Source organism: Mus musculus, chromosome 8 (genome assembly GCF_000001635.26).
Source record: "Mus musculus strain C57BL/6J chromosome 8, GRCm38.p6 C57BL/6J".
NCBI lineage: Eukaryota > Metazoa > Chordata > Mammalia > Rodentia > Muridae > Mus > Mus musculus.
The window spans coordinates 75108181-75129020 of NC_000074.6; the positions used below are offsets into that span (position 1 = coordinate 75108181).

Consider the following 20840-nt stretch of genomic DNA (forward strand, 5'->3'; position numbering starts at 1 on the left):
GGGGAAGCCCCAGCCAACAATGCGGAATTACATCCCTGCTATTGGTGACAACTGTTAAGAACAGCCTCGATTTTGGTCAAGAAGCAAATAAAGCAATCTAAAATAAAATGTGTTAAACCTGTCTTGGCACACAGGGATTACCATGAAATGCTGAGAAAACCAAGTCTTAGATTCACCTGGTATTTTTTTTTAATTGCAAAAATGCTCAAACTTTATTCTCTGTAAATATATGTTTGAATGGTTGCTGCAGCAATAGGTTTCCACTTGTTCGTGTGGATGGGAGGAACTCAAAGGAAAATCTACACTAAGGTTGCTATGCTAAATCTGCCTCCCCCCCCCCCCAAGATTTCCATTTGGAATTTGGCCATGAATTTTGCATGGTTTAAGCATTGCCAAGGAATTAAAAAAGTTCTACAGTCATCATAATTATTCGTCTGAATCTGAATGAAAGAAAACATCCCTGGCTTCCTGGGCTTTGGTACTATCTGAGTAGGGGAAGGTGAGCCACCTGGTCCCAAAGCTGCGGAGACAGCACTCTGGCACCTCCTGCCGGGCTGGAGCAAGAGTACACCTCAGGCATACTGCTTTCTCACAGCAGCTCTGAAAGGGGTGGTTTTCTCATATACTTATTTTAAAGGCAGGGTTTCTTCAGCCTCCCTAGTGCTAGCAGATATGGGGGAGGGCTGATAAGTCTACTTTTTATTTATGTGTCTGTATCCAATTGCTCAGTCATTGCTCCAGTCCGTTTCCTTTTACTTAAAAAAAAAGTGTACTTATGTACAGATACATATATCTTTCTCTCTCTACATCTAACATGTACGTGGCCCATAGAGGCCAGGAGAGGACATTGGGTTCTCTGGAGCAGGAGTCACAGGCAGTTCTGAGCCCCTGACTAGGGTACTGAGAACAGAGACTGGGTCTTCTAAAAGTACAGCAAACGCTATTGACCACCGATCCATCTCTCAAGTCCCACCTTTTTACTTGGGAAAGGGGCTCCCTAAGTCACCCAGGCTGGCCTTGAACTTGCGATCCTCCTGCTTAGACTTTACGAGGAGCGGGGCTGACAGACCTGCGCCACTGGGCTAGGTTTTCTCCGAAGGCCTAAGGTTTAAACGCTCACAAAGCTCCCGAGCCTCTCCGCCATCTTTGCTCGGTTAGCTGCTAGCGCCAAGAACTTTCGCGCCAAAACGTCCAGCCTCACAAAATGGAGACCGGAAAGAGTTGACTCGTGACGTCACCAAGACGCCACAGCCAATCATCTTGGGAACCAGGCCTTGGAGGCGGGACTCAACCGGCGCAGAGCAGTCCAATAGCTATCCGCGGCGCTGAACGAACCAATAGGAGCGCAGAGACCGCGGTGGACAAACGCGGAGGCTGGTTTTTCCCGCGAAAGTCGGCTTCCTCTAGGAGGGCTGAGGTTCGTGTGGCGCGCCGCTGTGAGGTGAGGGAATTGCGGGACCCCGTCTAGGGAAGCTCCCGCCGCCCCGGGGTGCTCAGCTCTCTGTCTCCCTTGACCCAGGTACAGTCATGTCGGGCTTCGACGACCCGGGCATTTTCTACAGCGACAGCTTCGGTGGCGACCCCGGTGCGGAAGAGGGCCAGGCCCGCAAGTCGCAACTGCAGAGGCGATTCAAGGAGTTCCTGAGACAGTACCGAGTGGGCACCGATCGCACGGGCTTCACCTTCAAGTACAGGTGCGACAGTGTCCGTGAACCATTCTTACGGGGGACGCCTTTTCTTGACAGTCCCTCTTCAGGCCTAAATTTAGGATAGAGTGGTCTACAATTAGGTGTCTTTTGAGAGAGGTGGGGGCATTGGTGCCTGTGAGGACCGGGGTGCACAGGCACTGCTGCTGACGGTCCCTCAATGCACCCTTCCTGTCCCTCTGCCCCTTTGTTGACCACTAAAGAGATGAACTCAAGCGGCATTACAACCTGGGTGAATACTGGATCGAGGTGGAGATGGAGGACCTGGCCAGTTTTGACGAGGAACTGGCTGACCACTTGCATAAACAGCCGGCCGAGCACTTACAGCTGGTGAGTAGCACCCATTTCAGAGCCTCCTAAACCCGGGCCCTGCCCCATCATCACCAGCAGCTTATGCCTTTCCTCTTCTTCAGCTTGAGGAAGCTGCCAAGGAGGTGGCAGATGAGGTGACCCGGCCCCGGCCAGCTGGAGATGAGCTGCTCCAAGACATCCAGGTCATGCTCAAGTCAGATGCCAGCCCGTCGAGCATTCGGATTCTGAAGGTAGGAGTTTATTGAATGGCTAGTCAGGGTGGCATGGCCGCTGTGTGGTGCAGAAGGCGTCTGAGACAGGTAGCTTGGAGCACCAGATGTGTGACCCTGACCAAGACATTTGACTTAACTTAGTCTTTATCCTGTGTAAAATTACCTCAATGGGGTTGATGTCTTAAAGGGAAGGCAGAGTTGAGTCTTGCAGAACAACAGTGAGTTCCTATCCATCAGGGAGACTAAAAAAATAGTAAATGCCATCCATAACTGGGAGGCAGAAGTAGAAGCCTGGTGTACATGAGACCCTGTCTCGAAAAGAAAAGAACGTGGGGACAATGTGGCTATTGCTGAGAGGGTAGAGAGTTGAGGAAGAATACTTTAGAGGAAGTGTTGTTGGAGCTGAAATTGATTGATGTGTAGCCAGTCGGGTCAAAACCTTGAAGAGTGTTCCACCAGACTCAGTCTAATGAAGGATTGCAACAGGGAAACCAATGGAAATCATCTCGTAGGTGTCCTCTGGTACAAGTCATTCCTTGATTTAAGCCTGAATCATAATTAAGGCTTAAGCCCTTTAGTTTTGTTTCGTTGTTTTGTTTTTTTCCGAGACAGGGTTTCTCTGTATAGCCCTGGCTGTCCTGGAACTCACTCTGTAGACCAGGCCGGCATTGAATTCAGAAATCCGCCTGCCTCTGCCTCCCGAGTGCTGGGATTAATTGTCCTACATTCTTATCACTGGCATGCTTGTGGCCCTTTCATAGTTTAAGAGTCTTGTGCATGTGTGTGTTCTCTAATCTAGCCCAAGATGCCCCGAGTTGGAGAAATGGTAGGGAGATTGTCTCACCTGTAGACTGGTGAGGCTGGCACAGAAAGCAATGGAATGTGTGAGAATGTTTCACTGTGTATAGTGAAGATAACAGAGACTAAAAAGAAGAGGACTTGTCATCTAGCTTAATGATTAGTAGTAACAGGCCAGCCATTTTGACTTTACTGACTCCTAACAGTATATGTCCCTGAAAGGTGAGGATTTTATTTTGAAGCAGGGTTTCATTACATAGCAGCTCTGGCTGTCCGGAACTTACTATATAGACTGGTCTGGCTTTGAACTCAGATCCACCTGTCTCTGTCTCTAAAGTGATGGTATCAAAGGTGTGCACCACCACGTCTGGCACAAGGAATCATTTTTACAGCATGACTATTAATGAATGGTCTAATGAATACATTCTAAAGAGACACTTTAGCTATCAGACCACTAAACAATTGTGCCCCCTCCCCCCCGAATTTGGGATTTCCTCAGGAATCTCATTCATACCTGGGAAAGAAAAGCCTGAACCACTAGTGGAAACTCTTATCTCTAGAAATGGGTTTTACAGTAGAGAAACAGTGATGGGTCAATGGTGGGTGGGACCACACAGCTTGATCAAGCTGACTTGATAGACATACCCCTGACTCTGTTTAAACTTTGATCTAACTTTAGGATGCCTGAGGATGGGCTCAGGGGATGTGGATAAAGAGTCTACCCAATCTCTTTGCTCTTCTTCCCAGGGTGACCCTCTTGAACACGTCTCCCCCTTCTGCTTTTTACTGTGAATATTTTAATTGGCTACTTGAGGATGAGTGGCTAATCTGGCTTCTTGGTATATAGGTGTGACCCTTTGTTTGGTAACATGATCATAGTAACATCACAATTAACAGTTAGTGTTAGTATCTAGTGAGATGGAGTCGTTAAGATGGTGAACCTGAGGCTGACAGAATGTCCATAGCAGTTGGTGACAAAATTGAGCTAGCACCAGGGCCTCTGTCTTGTGTCAATTCTCTGGAACAGCACAGGAAGCTACTGTCAGGGCTGGAGTTTGGGTCTTCTGGGTTTTGTCGTAAAATATGTTTCATGTTTCCCTTGTCTCCCAGTCCCTTGCCATGCTCTGCAAGGCCCTTGAAAAGTGAGTGCTTGTGTATGAGGCTCCTGAACCTGGTGCCCAGGTTACCTCACATTAGGTGGGTGCTCTGGAAAGTCTGAGCTAAACTATGAGCCATGGATTTGTCACCTCCAGATCTTGCCCGTGTCATTCCTCAGCCCTTCACATAACTCCTCGTTCTCCTTAATCATCAAGTCTTCTTGTGGCTTTGTTACAGTCAGACATGATGTCACACCTGGTGAAGATCCCTGGCATCATCATTTCAGCCTCTGCAGTCCGTGCCAAGGCTACTCGTATCTCCATTCAGTGCCGCAGCTGCCACAATACCCTCACCAATATCGCCATGCGCCCAGGCCTAGAGGGCTATGCCCTTCCCAGGAAGTGCAATATGTGAGTGTGTAGCCAAAGGGACTCTGGGGAATGACCTGAAGTATCAAAAAAGCTGGCAACCCTGGCAAGTGCTGCCTGTACTGCTTGTTAGAGACCTTAAGGCAAAGACTGGGAAGCACTCTATCCTTGAGTTAGGCAGGATCAATATACCCAGCCCAGTGTCCCTTCAGGCAGTTGAAATTTTGCCCCACCTGGATAATAATCCACATGGCCTGTGTGTGGAATCCAAGGTTGGGGAGGAAACAGTCCAGGGGATTGAGTCTATATGGAAACTGTTTCTCTGTCTCTCTAAGCCCCTGGCTATCCTGGAGCTCACTCGTATAGACCAGGCTGGCTTTGAACTCAAAAATTTGTCTGCCTCTGCCTCTCGAGTGTTGGGTGGCATGTGCCATCACCAGCTGGCTTACAGAATCTTCTAAAGCAAACTGGATTGCTGGGCTAGACCAGTACAGTGTGCCCACTGTACTGCCTAAGAACATGACTATACTACTTGATATTTAGCATATTGTTAAACTATAGTGGTAGAATGTGTGGACTTCCAGTTAGTAGGACTTTAAAAATTTACTGTATAGTTCTTAACAGAAAACATTTGCCAACTTGGACCTAACAAACTCTACTTGCATCTTGGCTGCTTTTGGCTTTCTCTTCTAGTTTCTTATCAGCTTCCACATTGCCTGAGGCATACTGGCATTGTCCTAGACTGTTGCCTACCCTCACCTGCTGCCACAGAGTAGCTCATTCCTATCCCCTTGTCCACCTTCACTGCTCTTCAGTCTATTCCCTATACAGAAGCTCTTCCATAGCCTGCCTTGGTCTAGTGCACTTGCATTCTCTTCTCCCTAAGTGGTCTTCACTCAGACTGCCACAGTGTCCCTGCATGTCCTTGTCATCTAAGATGCCTTCCTTATCCTATGTTTGCATTTGGTACATACATGTCTGCACACTCTCATCTGCCTATTTTTACTGCATGCCTTTATATTATGCAGATGGTCTTCAATCCTGATGGGAATTTAGCTTCACAGACCAGGGACTTTAGGTTTACTGCTATGTGTCCTTACCTATATTTGCTGAAGAGACTTACTGTATAGGCCTCAGAGTCTGTACCCTCAGAATGGTCTAGAAGTGGTAAAATAAAATCTCACTAGAAAAGATACTAGGCTAAGAATACAGTTTAGTAAGGGATTGGATGATATAGCTCCTTCACCTATGAGGACAAGAGGCCTCATGAGGGAACGATGTGTGCCTGCCACCTCAGTGTGACGTGGAGAAGCCAAGATCCCTGAAGATCTGACTTTGAATCTAGCACCCTGCCCTAGGTCTTTCCCAGCTGTGTTCCAGCTCTGCCTTATAATGCTGTTGCCTCTCAGGGCTGACTTGCTGAATGGGTGTGCGTGCCTCACCTTTGGGTTCTCAGGGTAGTTCTAGTGACCACTTCTTCCCCTGCCCAGGGATCAGGCTGGGCGCCCAAAGTGCCCACTGGATCCATACTTCATCATGCCTGACAAGTGCAAGTGTGTGGACTTCCAGACTCTGAAACTGCAGGAGCTGCCTGATGCAGTCCCTCATGGTGAGATGCCCAGGCACATGCAGCTTTATTGTGACAGGTAAGTGTAAGTATGTAGGGGCTGTGGGTTGGTGTCCATGCCACTCTGGTACAGCATAGAGATTGTCTGGTGCCCAGTGTGTAAGCTGGAGCTCTTGCTTTGTCTGGTGCTTCTCATTGACATTGGCATTTTTTGTCTCCCATAGTCTGCAAAGCATGACCACTCCTATTTTACATGAGTACTGTAAACTGGGGGAGGGGGTCAGGTGACTTTGTGAGTAGAACTAAGGCCTGTGTATCTTCAGAGAGACTAGCCCTCTCAGCACAGAGCTGGATAACTAGCAGCAGTGCTAGCTCCTATCTAGCTGACATACCAACCTTCCTGTTAAGACCTCCTGGTTTGGTTGAATAGTTACAAAATGACCTAGAAGAAGGCTTACAGGTCCCTGAGTTCTTTTTGTTTGTTTGTTTGTTTGTTTTTCGAGACAGGGTTTCTCTGTAGCCCTAGCTGTCCTGGAACTCACTTTGTAGACCAGGCTGGCCTCGAACTCAGAAATCCGCCTGCTTCTGCCTCCCGAGTGGAGTGCTGGGATTAAAGGCGTGCGCCACCACGCCCGGCAGTCCCTGAGTTCTTACCCTGGGCTCATATACCTGATGATGAGTACAGATGTAAAACTTTCTGGGGAGTAAATCCACAGTTGTCAGCTTTATCATTGGCAAGAATGTGCCACTCGGGATCTTGGGAAAGCTATATTCTAAGTCCTTTTTTTTTTCAATCAGTAAAATGGCCTGAACTATTTCAAAGTGCCTGAAAAGGCATATCAAGAGTTTAACACAATTCCTTAGCACAACTGAGCGTATTGTATTAGAGTATTCTCTGAGTATCCAAAGAGCTTGAGAATTACATTGTGGAATGAGTAGGAAGTTAATAGGACAGTGTAGGTGGCAGAAACGGTTCTCGGTGAAACTGATTTGATAGTATATAGAACACCTTTGAGTTTGTTACCTTGCTTGATTCCCAACAGCTGAGACAAGTCAAAGTCATCTCTCCAAGCTCAGAGAGGCACTGTGATTTCTCTGAAGTCACACAGCTACTTTATGGTCCTTGAAGTAACACTGATTCCAGGGAAACATGGAGGCTTTGGTCGGTTAACATCTTATTGTTAAAAGGGTGACTAAAAACCTAGAGGCAAATTGACTTGGCTGAGCTCAGGGAGTGTGGCAGAGGCAGAAATGGAGAGTGGCACTGGCACTAGCAAGTTATCCTTAAGGGTTTGAGGAGAAAGTTTTCCCAAAGGAGCTTGGTCACAGCTCAAATGACCTAGGACTTCTGAAGGCTGGGCAAGGGCACCGCGCCTCACCTCTACCAGTACAGCTTCTGACCTCTTGAATTTAGTGAGAGTCAGGCCAGTATTATAACACTGTACTAACTATCCAGACTGATGTGTAGGTAGCAAGAGTAGAGAAAGGTTCTCTTACTCTAGACCATGCAAGGACTGAGCTGACTTCATAGTGATACTTAGGGTAGAAATACTAAGCTGACCACACTGTGATTTGCTTTTCTTTATCTTCCCTCCCTGTACTTTACTCAGGTACCTGTGTGACAAGGTTGTTCCTGGGAACAGGGTCACCATCATGGGCATTTATTCCATCAAGAAGTTTGGCTTGAACCCCAGCAAGGGCCGGGACAGGGTAGGTGTGGGCATCCGGAGCTCGTACATCCGAGTGCTGGGCATCCAGGTGGACACAGATGGCTCTGGTGAGTTGCTTTGAATTTCTACACTTCTCTTAACAAGCTGCTCATGTGATAACCTGGCATTCTTGAATTGCTCAAACCATTAGGATAGGATGTGCTTTACTTGTGTGTGTGTGTGTGTGTGTGTGTGTGTGTGTGTGTGTACGCGCGCGCGTGCATGCGTTTGTGTGTGCATGCATGTCGTATGTGTTTGTGTGTGTATGGTGGGCATACTAGGCAGATAGTTTACCACTTAGCTATATTCCCTATCCTAGAGTGTTCATTTTTACAGTAAGCAAAAATTTGTTGCCCTAAAAATGTCTATTTATTGGTTTAGTTGTAGCTCCTGCCCTGAGGTTGTTGATTGAGTTGCATGACTCAGTGCTATAGATGGGATGTGGTGTGTATCCTGTGCTGCATCTTAGTAGGTGGAGAGAAAAAAGTGCATGAGGGTTGAGCAGACAGAATCTAGTTGGAAGAGATCCCCTAAAGGATAGGTGTCTGACACTGAGCTGCTTTAATTGAGGTCTGGAAAAGGAACTAGAGCATTGTGGGAAGGCTTCATCTATCAGGAGTGTCAGCAATAGCTTTGAAGGATGGAGGTGCGAAGGAGGATCTTTTCAAGTATAGAGGAGAGTTGGTGGGAACTCAAGGCTGGTGGGGGTGCAAATGACAGGATCTCTAGTAGGAGTTGGGTTGAGTGGTAGGGGCCAAGTAAATAGCCTCAACTCTCAGATGGAGTAGAGAGCTCATGCTTACATCTAGGGGCAGTGGGAGTCACCTTGGGGATTGGTCCCTACATATGGTCTAGAGTGATGGAGTTTTGAGTACTGTGTCCATATTCTATGTTGGTAGAAACTCCCTTGGTTAAAACTGGAAAAGCCACATATTCATCTAGCCATATTCCAGACTTTAACTCTCCTTGACTTGCCATATCACTTAATGTTACCATCTTCTGAAACTGGTTCTTCCTTAGCCATCCCTTCCCTTGCTTAGCAAACCCTCCAGATCTTCCTCAGTTCCCTTTTTTTTAATCCCCTAACCTCAGCAAGCATGCTGTTTGGCTGCTCTACTTTCATCCCCAGGGCTGACCACGTCTTACCTCCCTGCTCTGAGTCCCACTCTTTCTCCTGGATTTGGATTTTCAAGCCCCTCTGCCACTTGGTCCCACCCTACCTTCTCCATTCCTCAGCAACTCAAGTGAACCATGCTGTTTTGATCAAGCAATTGTGTTGGTTCTCTACTCTGTCTGCATTATGAGAGACTTTCCAGTGGTCCCCAAGGGCACTGTGATCTGGCCTGATTGTATGGAACCTTCTTTTCCTCTCTGGATCTTTGAGATTTGAAAGACTGATATAGTCCTGTACTCTTAACTTTCCTGAGTAAGACTGTGTGCGTCCTCCTGGTGCTGAGAGCTGTTGGTGTGTGTATGTTGACAGAGGTCAGGGTGTTCCTGATCTAGGTCTAGGCCCAGCAGTAGGCTGGAGGAGATGCCCCTTGCTCATGTATGCACCTGTTCCCTCCTAGGCCGAAGCTTTGCTGGGTCTGTCAGCCCACAGGAAGAGGAGGAATTTCGTCGCCTGGCTGCCCTCCCCAACATATATGAGCTCATCTCCAAGAGCATTTCCCCCTCCATCTTTGGGGGCATGGATATGAAGAAGGCCATTGCCTGCCTGCTTTTTGGGGGTTCCCGGAAGAGGTAAGGGGTCTGGGAGGAAGGTGCTGATGACAAGGCTGCTGCAGGAGGATATCTGTGTGATGAGGACCAGGTGTGTTCTTCCATGTCTCCCAGGTCCCTCAGCCTGCTGGCCCTGGGGAGCACAGTGGGAAACTCTTTGGTCTAATGTGAGAGATGCCACCTTGAACCAAAGTTTCTGAATGAGACCTGTGAAATACCTGACACTTAGAAATTGTCATATGTCCTTTTCCTCTTCCTCTTTCCTTCCTTCCTTCCTTTCTGGTTTTTTTTTCTTTTTTTTTTTTTTCTTTTAGATTTATTTATTATATCTTAAGTACACTGTAGCTGACTTCAGATACACCAGATTTCATTACAGGTGGTTGTTAGTCACCATGTGTTTGCTGGGATTTGAACTCAGGACCTTTGGAAGAGCAACTGCTGAGCCATCTCTCCAGCCCCTCCTCTTCCTTTTTCTTTTTCCTTACCTTTCCTTCTCTCTCTGTCTCTCTCTCTCCTTTTTTTTTAAGATTTATTTATTTATTATATGTAAGTACACTTTAGCTGTCCTTAGACACACCAGAAGAGGGCATCAGATCTCATTACAGATGGTTGTGAGCCACCATGTGGTTGCTGGGATTTGAACTCATGATCTCTGGAAGAGCAGTCAGTGTTCTTAACCGCTGAGCCATCTCTCCAGCCCTTTCTTTCTTTTTTAAGATTTTATGTACATGAACATACTGTCGCTTTCTTCATACACACTGGAAGAGGGCATCAGATAATATTACGACTGGTTGTGAGCCACCATGTGACTGATAGAAATTGAACTCAGGACCTCTGGAAGAGTAGTCTTAACTGAGCCATCTCTAGCCTGCTTTTCTTTCTTTCTTTTTTCTTTTGGTTTTTCTTTTTAAACAGGTCTTATTATGTAATCAAGCTGTCTTTCAAATTCATGATCCTCCTGCTTCGGTCTCCCAGATTCTAAGATTAGAGATGTTGGTCACCATTCCTGGCTTCCTGTGTTCTTTTGAAACTCTAAAATAATTGAGCTCAAGACTGTAGCAGCAGTGACAGTCTATTCTAGTGGCTACTGTGTAATATGCTTTTTGTACTACATTCAGAACATTCTTGTAAATGCTTCATCTGTCCTGAACCCAGCCCATTCTCTCAGCAGTCTATATGGATGTTACTGTTGTATTCATTTCATAGATGAAGAAGCTGAGGCACAGAGAATGTAAGGACTTACTTCAGGTAACAGGTTGGGCTGGATTCTGCCCTATGTCTACTCTTCAGTGTGCACAGCCCTCAGTGCCATTTATGTTACTTCCCTTCCTGAGAAATACCTTACCAATGTTAGGCTAGGAATGAGAGAACGGGGTGTGAGCTTGTTTCTGGGCCAGACTCTGTCATTTCCACCTGTTCTGAGACTCTTACGGGAGGGTGACCAGCCCACATAAAGCCAAGAGTGCTGATACATAACTATAATGCTAGAATCTGGAAGACTAAGGTGGGAAGATCATGGATTAGTTCAGAGGATAGCCCTCAAGTAGATTCTTACTTTGTCTTCTACCTACCTATCGTCTCTAGGCTCCCAGATGGACTCACTCGCCGAGGTGATATCAACTTGCTGATGTTGGGAGACCCTGGTACAGCCAAGTCTCAGCTTCTGAAGTTTGTGGAGAAGTGCTCTCCCATTGGGGTAAGTGGCTGCAGACAACTTTCTAGTGGCTTAGGTGTTCCGCAGGGAGGAAGGCTACAGAGTAGAGTTGCCTAGTTCCTAGACATGCATGGGGTCTGATTCAACCACATCCTCTTCCTCATTCATCTTGGCTCTGGTCAGGATGGCAGAGGGGGTTTGAAAAGGAAGGTGTGTACATAGAGGTGGGTGGTAAGAGCATTAGACTGAGTCAGGCTTGCTTTGCTTCTCAGCCTGGCAGTGGACTTGGAAGAGGTAGCCTAGATTCCCTGAGCATCAGCTTATACTCATTTGCTAAGTAATGACGCTGCTTATGATAGTAGCTGGAATCAAGAAGGACCAGATGCTTGCTGAAGTACCTACTAAGTTTTTACTCATTTAACTATTTGTCTTCTTGTGAAGTGCTCCTGCTCATGTTATGTATTGGATAAGGAGTGGAGCGGTAAAGTGTCTTGCTCAAGATCCCACTGCTGGGGAACTTTAGAACAAGGTTCAAGGCAGTGTGTCTAATGACCCAGGTGCCCTGAGTCTGGGAGGATCAGGGAGAGGAGGGTGGATGTGACAACTGACTAGTGGTCTGTGAAATGGGGAAGTGGTGCTTTTGGATGGAGAGGAGGTTGCTAAAGCTAACCACATTGGCACTGTCTCACAGAAATATCAAGGCCTGAAAATGTAAGTTGTGCCATGTTAAGTCTTATAGAAAGTAAGAATAGGTGGAATTCATTTGTGGTTTTTTTGTTTTTGTTTTTCGAGACAGGGTTTCTCTGTATAGTCCTGGCTGTCCTGGAACTCACTTCATAGACCAGGCTGGCCTAGAAATCAGAAATCTGCCTGCCTCTGCCTCCCGAGTGCTGGGATTAAAGGCCTGTGCCACCACCGCCCGGCTGGAATTCATTTGTATAATCTGTTTAGCCTGTAGTCTAATATAAGCTTTTTTTTCCCTTTCAGTGTAGTTAAACCCCAAATCTTGTGCATGTTAGGCAAATATTTTACCACTGAGGTGCATCCCAGGCTTATAACATGCAAGTATTGAGTATTTGGCATTCATGTTAGCACAATGTGACCTGAGTATGTCTCACATGCACCTCAGGTAGGATTTACTGTATTTCAAGGGGTAAATACCTGTATGCTACAGATGATGGACTCAGGATAGAGACCTCCTAAAAGCCAGGAATCCCCAACCCTGAGGCCAGCTTCAAATATATTCTTTTCTGGGGATCAATACTTAATGTCACCGGGATATGCTGTAGCTCAGGTGAACCTTCCAAAGAGGAAGGAAAGGCTGAGGCCCAGTTAGGCCTTGAGTTCTGTACTGTTCAACCAGTTTTGCAGCGTGATGTGGGTAAGTCATAGCCCTCTGAGCTCTTGCCCTTTGGGGCTGGCACTAAGTACTGACACCTCCTGTCTCCCCCAGGTGTACACATCTGGGAAAGGTAGCAGTGCTGCTGGCTTGACTGCCTCAGTGATACGGGACCCCTCATCTCGAAACTTCATCATGGAAGGTGGAGCCATGGTTCTGGCCGATGGTGGGGTTGTCTGTATTGATGAGTTTGACAAGGTGAGTCTAAGTCTTCTAGTCACAGGACTGGGGTGTGTGGCCTCAGGTGTGGTAGCAGATACCTCCTGAGAGACTTATATATAGTTCTTGTGCCCATCACTCTGGGGGAACTTGGGATAGGTTGCTTTGCTTCTCTGGGGTACTCTGGAAAAAAGTGAAAGCCAAGCCCGTGTGATTATCTGCTATTGACTGGCCTGAAGTCTACTACAGAATGGTTACGGTTCCTAGATTTTTCTGCCACTCTACCCAGCTTGGGATGGGATTCTGATAGACAAACTCTCAATGCAGATGCGGGAAGATGACCGTGTTGCAATCCATGAGGCTATGGAGCAGCAGACCATCTCCATTGCTAAAGTGAGTGACAGCTACCCTTCAGCAATCCTAAGTCCTCCTAAGGCTGCACTAATGTGTGCTGCCAAGTCCTCTTTGCCCAACGCTGTGCTAGCAGCAACGGGCCTGGAACTGGGGGTGGGGGAGCAAGAGTGCACACATGTAAGCATGTACACATATATATGCGTGTACATAATGTATGAGTTCATATGTTCATATGTGATGGAGAGGCCTGTCCCAGGATTTTTGGTTATTTGCTCCATTTACTCCCCTTTCTACTTCAGGCTGGGATCACTACCACCTTGAACTCTCGCTGCTCTGTTCTGGCTGCAGCCAACTCAGTGTTTGGCCGATGGGATGAGACAAAAGGGGAGGACAATATTGACTTCATGCCTACCATCTTGTCCCGATTTGATATGATCTTCATCGTCAAAGATGAGCACAATGAGGAGAGGGACATGGTACGTCTCGGGCTAGGCTGGTGACAACAGATAGGTTCATGGTCATGAAATTGAATAAGAGATTTAGCCACAGAAATGCTAGTGGTTAGATAGTCTGGAAGGAAGCATATGAAATGACTTGTTAGTGGCTTATGGAGTGTTGGAGAGGAACCTAGGGTCCTAAGACCTAGGTATGCCCTGTGTGTGTGTGTGTGTGTTTTTTTTTTTTTTTTTTAAGCAAGAAGCTAAAAAACTGAGCTCTGCTCTCCACCCTTGTTAGTAAATTTCTGAAAGAAAATAGCTTATGGAATTTGATAAGGCTATGAGTATAGTATGGGTATACCTATGGGTATAGTTCCCATGAGGCTCTAGGTTGTTGGACCAGCTGTCTGTTTCTGCTTCCCTTTTGGAGGCTTTAATTCTTAGACAGTTGCTCCCTGTGATGGTAAAGACAAAGCCTATCTTGGCCAGGCTGAGGAGTGCAGGCTTTCTGAACTCTGGCTGGCTGGCTCAGACTCCTTTTCAAGATGGCTGATTCAATCTGGTGCCTCCCTGCTTCTCTGAATTGCTCTGCTTGGTCTCAAACTAACTTTGGCAATATGTTTTAATTTTCCGGCTCATTCTCATTTTCTGGCTTGTTCTGTCTTCATCCCTGTCTAGTTTGTTCTTTTTCTGAAACCTATCTCTACAATTGTCCCAGTAAAACTGCCTCCTTCTCTTCTTTGTACTGCCCCTTAAGTAGCTTCTTTTTCTTTTCTTGTGAGACTTGGGCATATCTTTTTCTGTCAAATTTTTCTCTGATTCATCAGTTTGTCTGCCACTCAATTAGATATCACTTTCAAACATGGGTGTTTCCTTCTACAAATTAATTTTACCTTCATTGTTTGGGATTAAAGGGCTGAGCCATGCCATAACACGAAATAAAATCTCAGGGTTCATAGTGTGATCAAATATCCTGCAACATTAGCTATTGATTTAACTGTCCTGAAAGGAAGAAGATGAAGCCTTTTCTAGTAGTTATAATAGAAGTGGCAGAATAGCTTGGGTATTGTCCGCTGTCCATGCTTAAGTAGATACTTGCCCTAGTTAGGACAGATAGGCCAAAAGTACTGGAACACAAGCATTTGCCGTATTATTTCACCTCATTGGCTTGGATATGTCCAGTTTCCATGCTTAAGTAGATAGTTGCCCCAGTGAGAGTGGACAGGCCAAAGGGACTGGAGCAGAAGCACTTGCCATATTATTTTATCTTGTCTGTTAAACCTGTGAGCTGACCCAGTGTTCCCTGTGCTCCTTAGATGCTAGCCAAACATGTGATGACTCTGCATGTGAGTGCACTGACACAGACACAGGCTGTGGAGGGTGAGATCGACCTGGCCAAGATGAAGAAGTTCATTGCCTACTGCCGAGCGTGAGTGCTGGGAGATAACATGGGCTTTTTGGATAGAGGGAGAGCCCAGTCCTGTTCTGCTCCTTACCTAGGATTTCCTGGTAACCCTGTTCTGAACTTTGTTCTATTCTTATCTGTCACTGTGACCCTCTCCATGAGTTTAACTTTTCTCATCCTCTTAAGTGAGGGAGGTAGAGTGGAGGAGCTGAAGACTGCTGGGAAGCCTGCTCCCTGGTGGGCCTCCTGCTCCTGTGGGGCCCTCAGTTTCTGGTGGAACAGTGTACACCTGGTAGCTAGACAGCATACTGCAGCCAGCATTGAGTAGTTTTCTGGGCTGGAGAGATGGCTCAGCGGTTAAGAGCACTGACTGCTCTTCCAGAGGTCCCCAGTTCAATTCCCAGCAACCACATGGTGGCTCACAGCCATCTGTAATAAGATTTGATGCCCTCTTCTGCTGTGTCTGAGGATAGCTACAATGTACTCATATATACACTAAATAAATAAATAAAAGTAGTTTTCTGTACATATGTTCAGATTCACTTCCCACTATCTCAGAGAGGTGCCATGTCTGACACCTGCTGATAGCCAGGTCAAGTTTTTCTTAAATCTCTTTCAAATGACTTATCAGCTATATTATGCACAGGAAGCTGTGTTTGGGAACATTCATCTTTGAGAGCCGATAGAGGCCTGGGAACAGGGTGGGGGCAACCTCAAGATTCCTTTCTGGCTTTACTCTAGCTCACTCTGCAATCTGCAGGAGGTGTGGACCTCGGCTATCAGCAGAGGCAGCAGAGAAGCTGAAAAACCGCTACATCATCATGCGGAGTGGGGCTCGTCAGCATGAGAGGGACAGTGACCGGCGTTCCAGCATCCCCATCACTGTGCGGTGAGCAAGTGGGCTCACCTCAGAGAGCAGGGCCAGTTGGCCACTGCCATTTTCATAATGCAGGCCCAGGGTGGGTTGGGCAAGGGAGTCATCTGGGACCATGTGCTGTGTCTTCCTAATTATTTTGTTGTGTGTGTTTGAGGCTGGAGATGCCTGGGTAGGTCTCACTACTTTATTTTGCCTGGCTTCCCTCTTTGAGAGGCAGTTTGAGGGAAGGGGAGGACTCTGACCGACAATGTAGCTACAGGGAAATTTACAGATTTTCACTGGGTCATCATTTATAGACAATATAGTAAGAGCTGGGGCCTACCTGAGCTGAATTATATCTCTAGCATTGATTGGTTACAAGTAGATCTCGTTGTGTATAGTGAAACCCAAAGAAAGTAGCTTAAGTTGGAAGTTTATTTTCATTATTAAACTTTGGGAAGTAGGTTCATGGTGGTTTTTTGGAGCTGTATGGGCTCCGTTAAATTCATCTTTGCCAACCTTTCAGCCCCATATGGTTTTAGAAGGTATAGCCATCGTGTCCACATTTTGAGCAACAAGAAAGACAGTGGGAGGAAGATATGCTTTTTAATGGATATTTTCATATGATGCATGGATTTAGAACTTACAGGCCACATCTAGACCAAAAAGTCAGGAAATATCCCTTAGCAGGCAGCATGTGCTGGAATAAAAATTGGGTTCCAGTACTAAGAATAAAGGGTAATAGATTATCAGGATAGCCAGCAAACTCCCCTGCAGTCCTAACAACCTTGGCCCTGGTCTTTCCTGGAGGATCAGAGGAGGGAATGTGGGCTGAGCCCTTTGAGTACTTTATTGCTCCAACAGGCAGCTGGAGGCTATTGTGCGCATTGCTGAGGCCCTCAGTAAGATGAAACTGCAGCCCTTTGCCACTGAGGCTGATGTAGAGGAGGCATTGAGACTGTTCCAGGTGTCCACACTGGATGCTGCTTTGTCTGGCAATCTGTCGGGTGAGTAAGCGCTGGACTGTGGTCTTGGACGCTAGGATAGAGATTTAGTTAGCGGGTGGCTGGCAGGGTGCTTCCTGGATATGCTTTTGATAATAGCCTTTCCGCTGCGTCTCTCCTGGATGTTTTAGCTATTGTAGGAGGAAGGAGCTTCTCTCTAGACCTCTTGAGTCAGTTCATTAAAAGTAATTGTAGGCCTGTCGCTGGTAAGTAGTGGCTGGGAGTCCTCCCTGTTAAGCTCAGAACTACTCTAGAGTTTCCCAATTTGTGGCCTCGGGTTTCTTTTGGTTTTTTGTTGTTGTTGTTGTTGTTGTTGTTTTGGTTTTTTTTGACAGCCAGGTCTGGCACACTAGATTGTCAGTCCTTCCTGTCATAGAGATGAGACTGACAGATCTTCTGTCATGGTCACCAGTCTTGGTGAAATACATGCCTCTTGGCCCCTGAGCCTTAATGTTTACTGCCTTCTTTCAGCCTCTGAGATTGGTGATATGCCAACCAGAGTTACATCTGCCTTAATCTGACAGTAAATCTGGTTTCCCATTTGCCAATCACTGTCTAAATGCCAGAGCTGTAAGTTCCCAAGGTTCCTGTCCTACCCATTCCACAAGCTTTCTAATCTTTCTTGGTGGGATAGGTGAGGAGGTTGTTAAAGGTAGTGACTGAAAGGAATTAAGAGGAGCAGTGACAGCTGGGCCAGGTATGTTGGAGGAGTGGTTCTCTTTCTTACCTGATAAGATTGTACACCTCTTGCTTACTCAGGGCTTCTCAGATTTGTACTCTAGAGGGCTCTGCCTTCTCTCCCTTCTTGCTCTCTTTAACTCAAAACTTATACTTCCATTGGGCATGGTTGTGGAGAGTTAGGAAAATCTCTTGAGTTGGAGATTTGAAGCCAGCCAAGGCTATACAATGACACTGTTCCTCAAAAATAATGAAGTAATAAATAAACCCAACCAAATAAAAACTCTGCTCCCTTCAGAGTCTTTTCTAGGGCTGTTCCTGTTGCCTTGGTATGTGTAGCCCATAGGGTCTCGAGGCACCGGACTCTCATGGTGTCTCTGCTATCTAGCTCTGTGCTTGTCGCAGGGCCTCTGTCACCTTTCCCTCTGCCTAGAGCACTCTTCCCCATATTACTTGATTCTCACTTCCCTGGTGAGGCCTTCACTGTCATAATGGTGTTCTGTCTTTAATTTTCTCTGGTTCAGGCCACTCTAGTTAGAGGCTGTCATCTCTCTGGCCCTTCCAGTATGGATGAACTGGGGTTTCTAGCACCCAGTTTCCCTATTGCACTCTTGACAGGGGTGGAGGGCTTCACTACCCAGGAGGACCAGGAGATGCTGAGCCGCATTGAGAAGCAACTCAAGCGCCGTTTTGCCATTGGCTCTCAGGTGTCTGAACACAGCATTGTCCAGGACTTCACCAAACAGGTGAGTGAGCCTTTCTAACCCTGGGTCTACAAGCCAGGCCCAGGATACAGAGGATGTCCTGCTGGTTCTCTTAGTCTGGTTCCCACTCAGCCATCACATACAGTGTTCTGTGCTCAGCAGAGGGGTGCTGGGATGGGGATGTTTGAGCCACTGTTCCTTTTGTAGGAACTGCTACAGTCTACAGTTGGGGTTGGCTATTTATAGGGAAAGGAGGAAGACAGGTCTGTAGAAACCAATACCCAATTTTCCCATCTCTTAGGTTTTCCCTTGTTTAGATCCTTACATGGTAGGGAGGACCAGAAACAGATGAGTTAGCCTTGCAGCCCATTGGGAAGAGGGCTACTGATAACATGCACAGGAGGTACTGTTTGGGGTACCAGTAGGAGCCTGTGCCCTTTAAAATCATGAGGATAGCCCTGGTTTCTGTTTCTCGTTCCCTTCCCTGTGTATCCTCTCCGTTTGCTCCTGGAAGTAAATTATACAGTAACAGATACTGGCCCTCTATAAGTGAAGAGACTAGTCTTGCCTGAGGCTGGGGCTGGAGAAAGCTTGACTTCTAGGGTCACAGGGACTTAAGTCCTAGCTCACTTAATTGCTATATGACCCAAACAAGTGACAGCCTGTGCCTATTTCTTCCTCTGTAAAATGAGATTATTCCTAATACTAGGTGCATAAAGTCGATATATGTACTTACCTAGTACACAAGAGGCATCATCACATACACACTTTTCTGAAGTCAAGGGAGAATGGAGGTGGATATTTTTTGTCTGTTTAAAATTGTCTATGATCCGGTGATGCATCAGGTCCCTTGGGTCATAATGATATACCTGTGCATCTGTCTTGTGCTCCCTCCTACAGAAATATCCAGAGCACGCTATCCGAAAGGTGCTGCAGCTCATGCTACGCAGGGGTGAGATCCAACACCGTATGCAGCGCAAGGTGCTCTATCGCCTCAAGTGAGCCCATTGCCCATCAACCCTCAAGCCTGAAATGCTGCCACCACCCTATCTCCCAGTCAGTGCTCCAAACCTCCTTTTGCCCTGCCTCTCCACCTCAGACTGCAGTCTGCAGCACATCTGCAGCCCCTGGAAATGTACTTTGGTCTGTTGGCCTCATACTGTGTTTGAGTGTCTGAGGACTCTCTGCTCTGGGTGTCTATCCCCTGTCATGCCTTCTCAACAAGATGAGTCTGGAGCAGGAACAGGCCCTGGAATGTAGATGGGTCTGTATATTGGCTCCCGGGCCACTCACTGCCAAGCTTCTTTGTATGTACAGAGGTAATAAAGCAATTGAGTCCCTGGCTGCTAAGGTCAGTGGACCCAGTATGATAGTAGTGCTGTGTGAATACAAGGTTGACTCTTTCAGCTTTCTTCAGCAGCACCTAATGTGAGAACTGGATCATTCATTGAGTTGTCTGCCTCAGTTTCCTAATCTGCAAACAAATTTGATGAAGCTGAGCTCAGTGAGTGAGTGGCTGTCAGTGAAAACCCAAGTAGACTCCAATGTAGAATGTCTCCAGGGCTTTATTTATAGCAAGTGGGCCTCAGTGGTGTCTGGGGAAGGAACCAGACGTCAGGGTTTATCAGTTAAGGAGCTATGAGTACCTGAGCAAGCTTCAGCACAGTAGGAGGTATTAGTGACAACATTGTTAAAAGAAGACACCCAACACCTCGTATTACCAAAATGCCGAAAATTATGATTTTAGAAATCTATAATTTATAAAATTAAGGAAAAGTCAGTGAAATATTTAAGTATTTGTTATGTAAAGTACATTTATAAATGGGAAGCTAGTGCTGAAAACACTGCAGTCACCAACAGTAAAGTTACTGTAGGAGGAAGGCTTGAGAGAACAGGAAGTACATACACAGGCCTTTCTCGTAGATGGCGTCCTGTGCTGAAATGGCTGTTGCTTGAGGTGTTTGCTTTTTTTTTTTTTTTTTTTTAGTTTTTTGAGACAGGGTTTCTCTGTGTAGCCCTGGCTGCCTGGAACTCACTTTGTAGACCAGGCTGGCCTCGAACTCAGAAATCCGCCTGCCTCTGCCTTCTGAGTACTGGGATTAAAAGTGTGGGCCACCACGCCTGGCTGAAGTGTTTGCTTCTTACTCCCTCCTGGAAATGTGCTTGCTCCTGACGAATGGCCATAGCCATTTCTTTTTGATTGGTCTGCAAACTTGGAACAGAGTGTGCTTGTCTGGAAGGGCAGGCTTGGTAAGAACATTTCATCCTACTTGAGGCCTTGAGGATGCATGGACATGCGGGCCTGCAGGAGTGCTTAGTTGAGTGGAAGATGCCGATATGATACCTCTTTCTTGGTAGGCCCTGGCTGGCAGGCACAGTGTTAAGGGAGACAAGCTTGGCTTGCAGGGAAGTGGGCAGTGCTCGGTGTGCCACAGCACGAGGAAAAATGCCCAGGAAAATATCCAGGAATTAAGGATTGGTTGGTTTCTGAATCTGAACTGGATCCTAACCTTTAATTCTACGAGACACTGGCCTGAGCTGCTGGGGCTAAGTTACTGTAGCCCTGCAAGTATGGCCAAGATGGTCTTAGGACACACTTTCCCCTCTTTTCCTCACCTTCCCATGAGTGTCTCAGATAAGTAGGATTTGAAGCAGTGCTCTGAGGACTCAGCCCTGCTGCTTGCTCTGCTTTCATTGC

At 46.7% G+C, this 20840-nt stretch overlaps 1 protein-coding gene across 3 annotated transcripts; it reads left to right on the forward strand.

Annotated features, from left to right (window-relative positions):
- The first annotated feature begins 1287 nt into the window (after positions 1–1287).
- Mcm5 (minichromosome maintenance complex component 5) lies at positions 1288–20259 on the forward strand. 3 transcript variants are annotated; one of them, XR_001778410.2, is made up of 17 exons: positions 1288–1441; positions 1520–1694; positions 1910–2036; positions 2120–2248; positions 4364–4536; positions 5985–6140; positions 7672–7838; positions 9342–9513; positions 11077–11188; positions 12600–12743; positions 13032–13097; positions 13358–13534; positions 14812–14924; positions 15642–15789; positions 16621–16763; positions 18057–18184; positions 19043–19517. XR_001778410.2 is itself a non-coding variant. In NM_008566.3 (17 exons), the coding sequence occupies exons 2-17, from the start codon at positions 1528–1530 to the stop codon at positions 19142–19144; spliced, it is 2205 nt and encodes a 734-aa protein (NP_032592.2). In that variant the 5' UTR covers positions 1329–1441; positions 1520–1527; the 3' UTR covers positions 19145–20259. The 3 variants fall into 3 exon arrangements, 2 of the variants coding, with proteins under 2 accessions (NP_032592.2, NP_001289469.1); NM_008566.3 differs by having other exon boundaries at positions 1329–1441; positions 15661–15789; positions 19043–20259; NM_001302540.1 differs by having other exon boundaries at positions 1329–1417; positions 15661–15789; positions 19043–20259.
- The last annotated feature ends 581 nt before the right edge of the window (positions 20260–20840 follow it).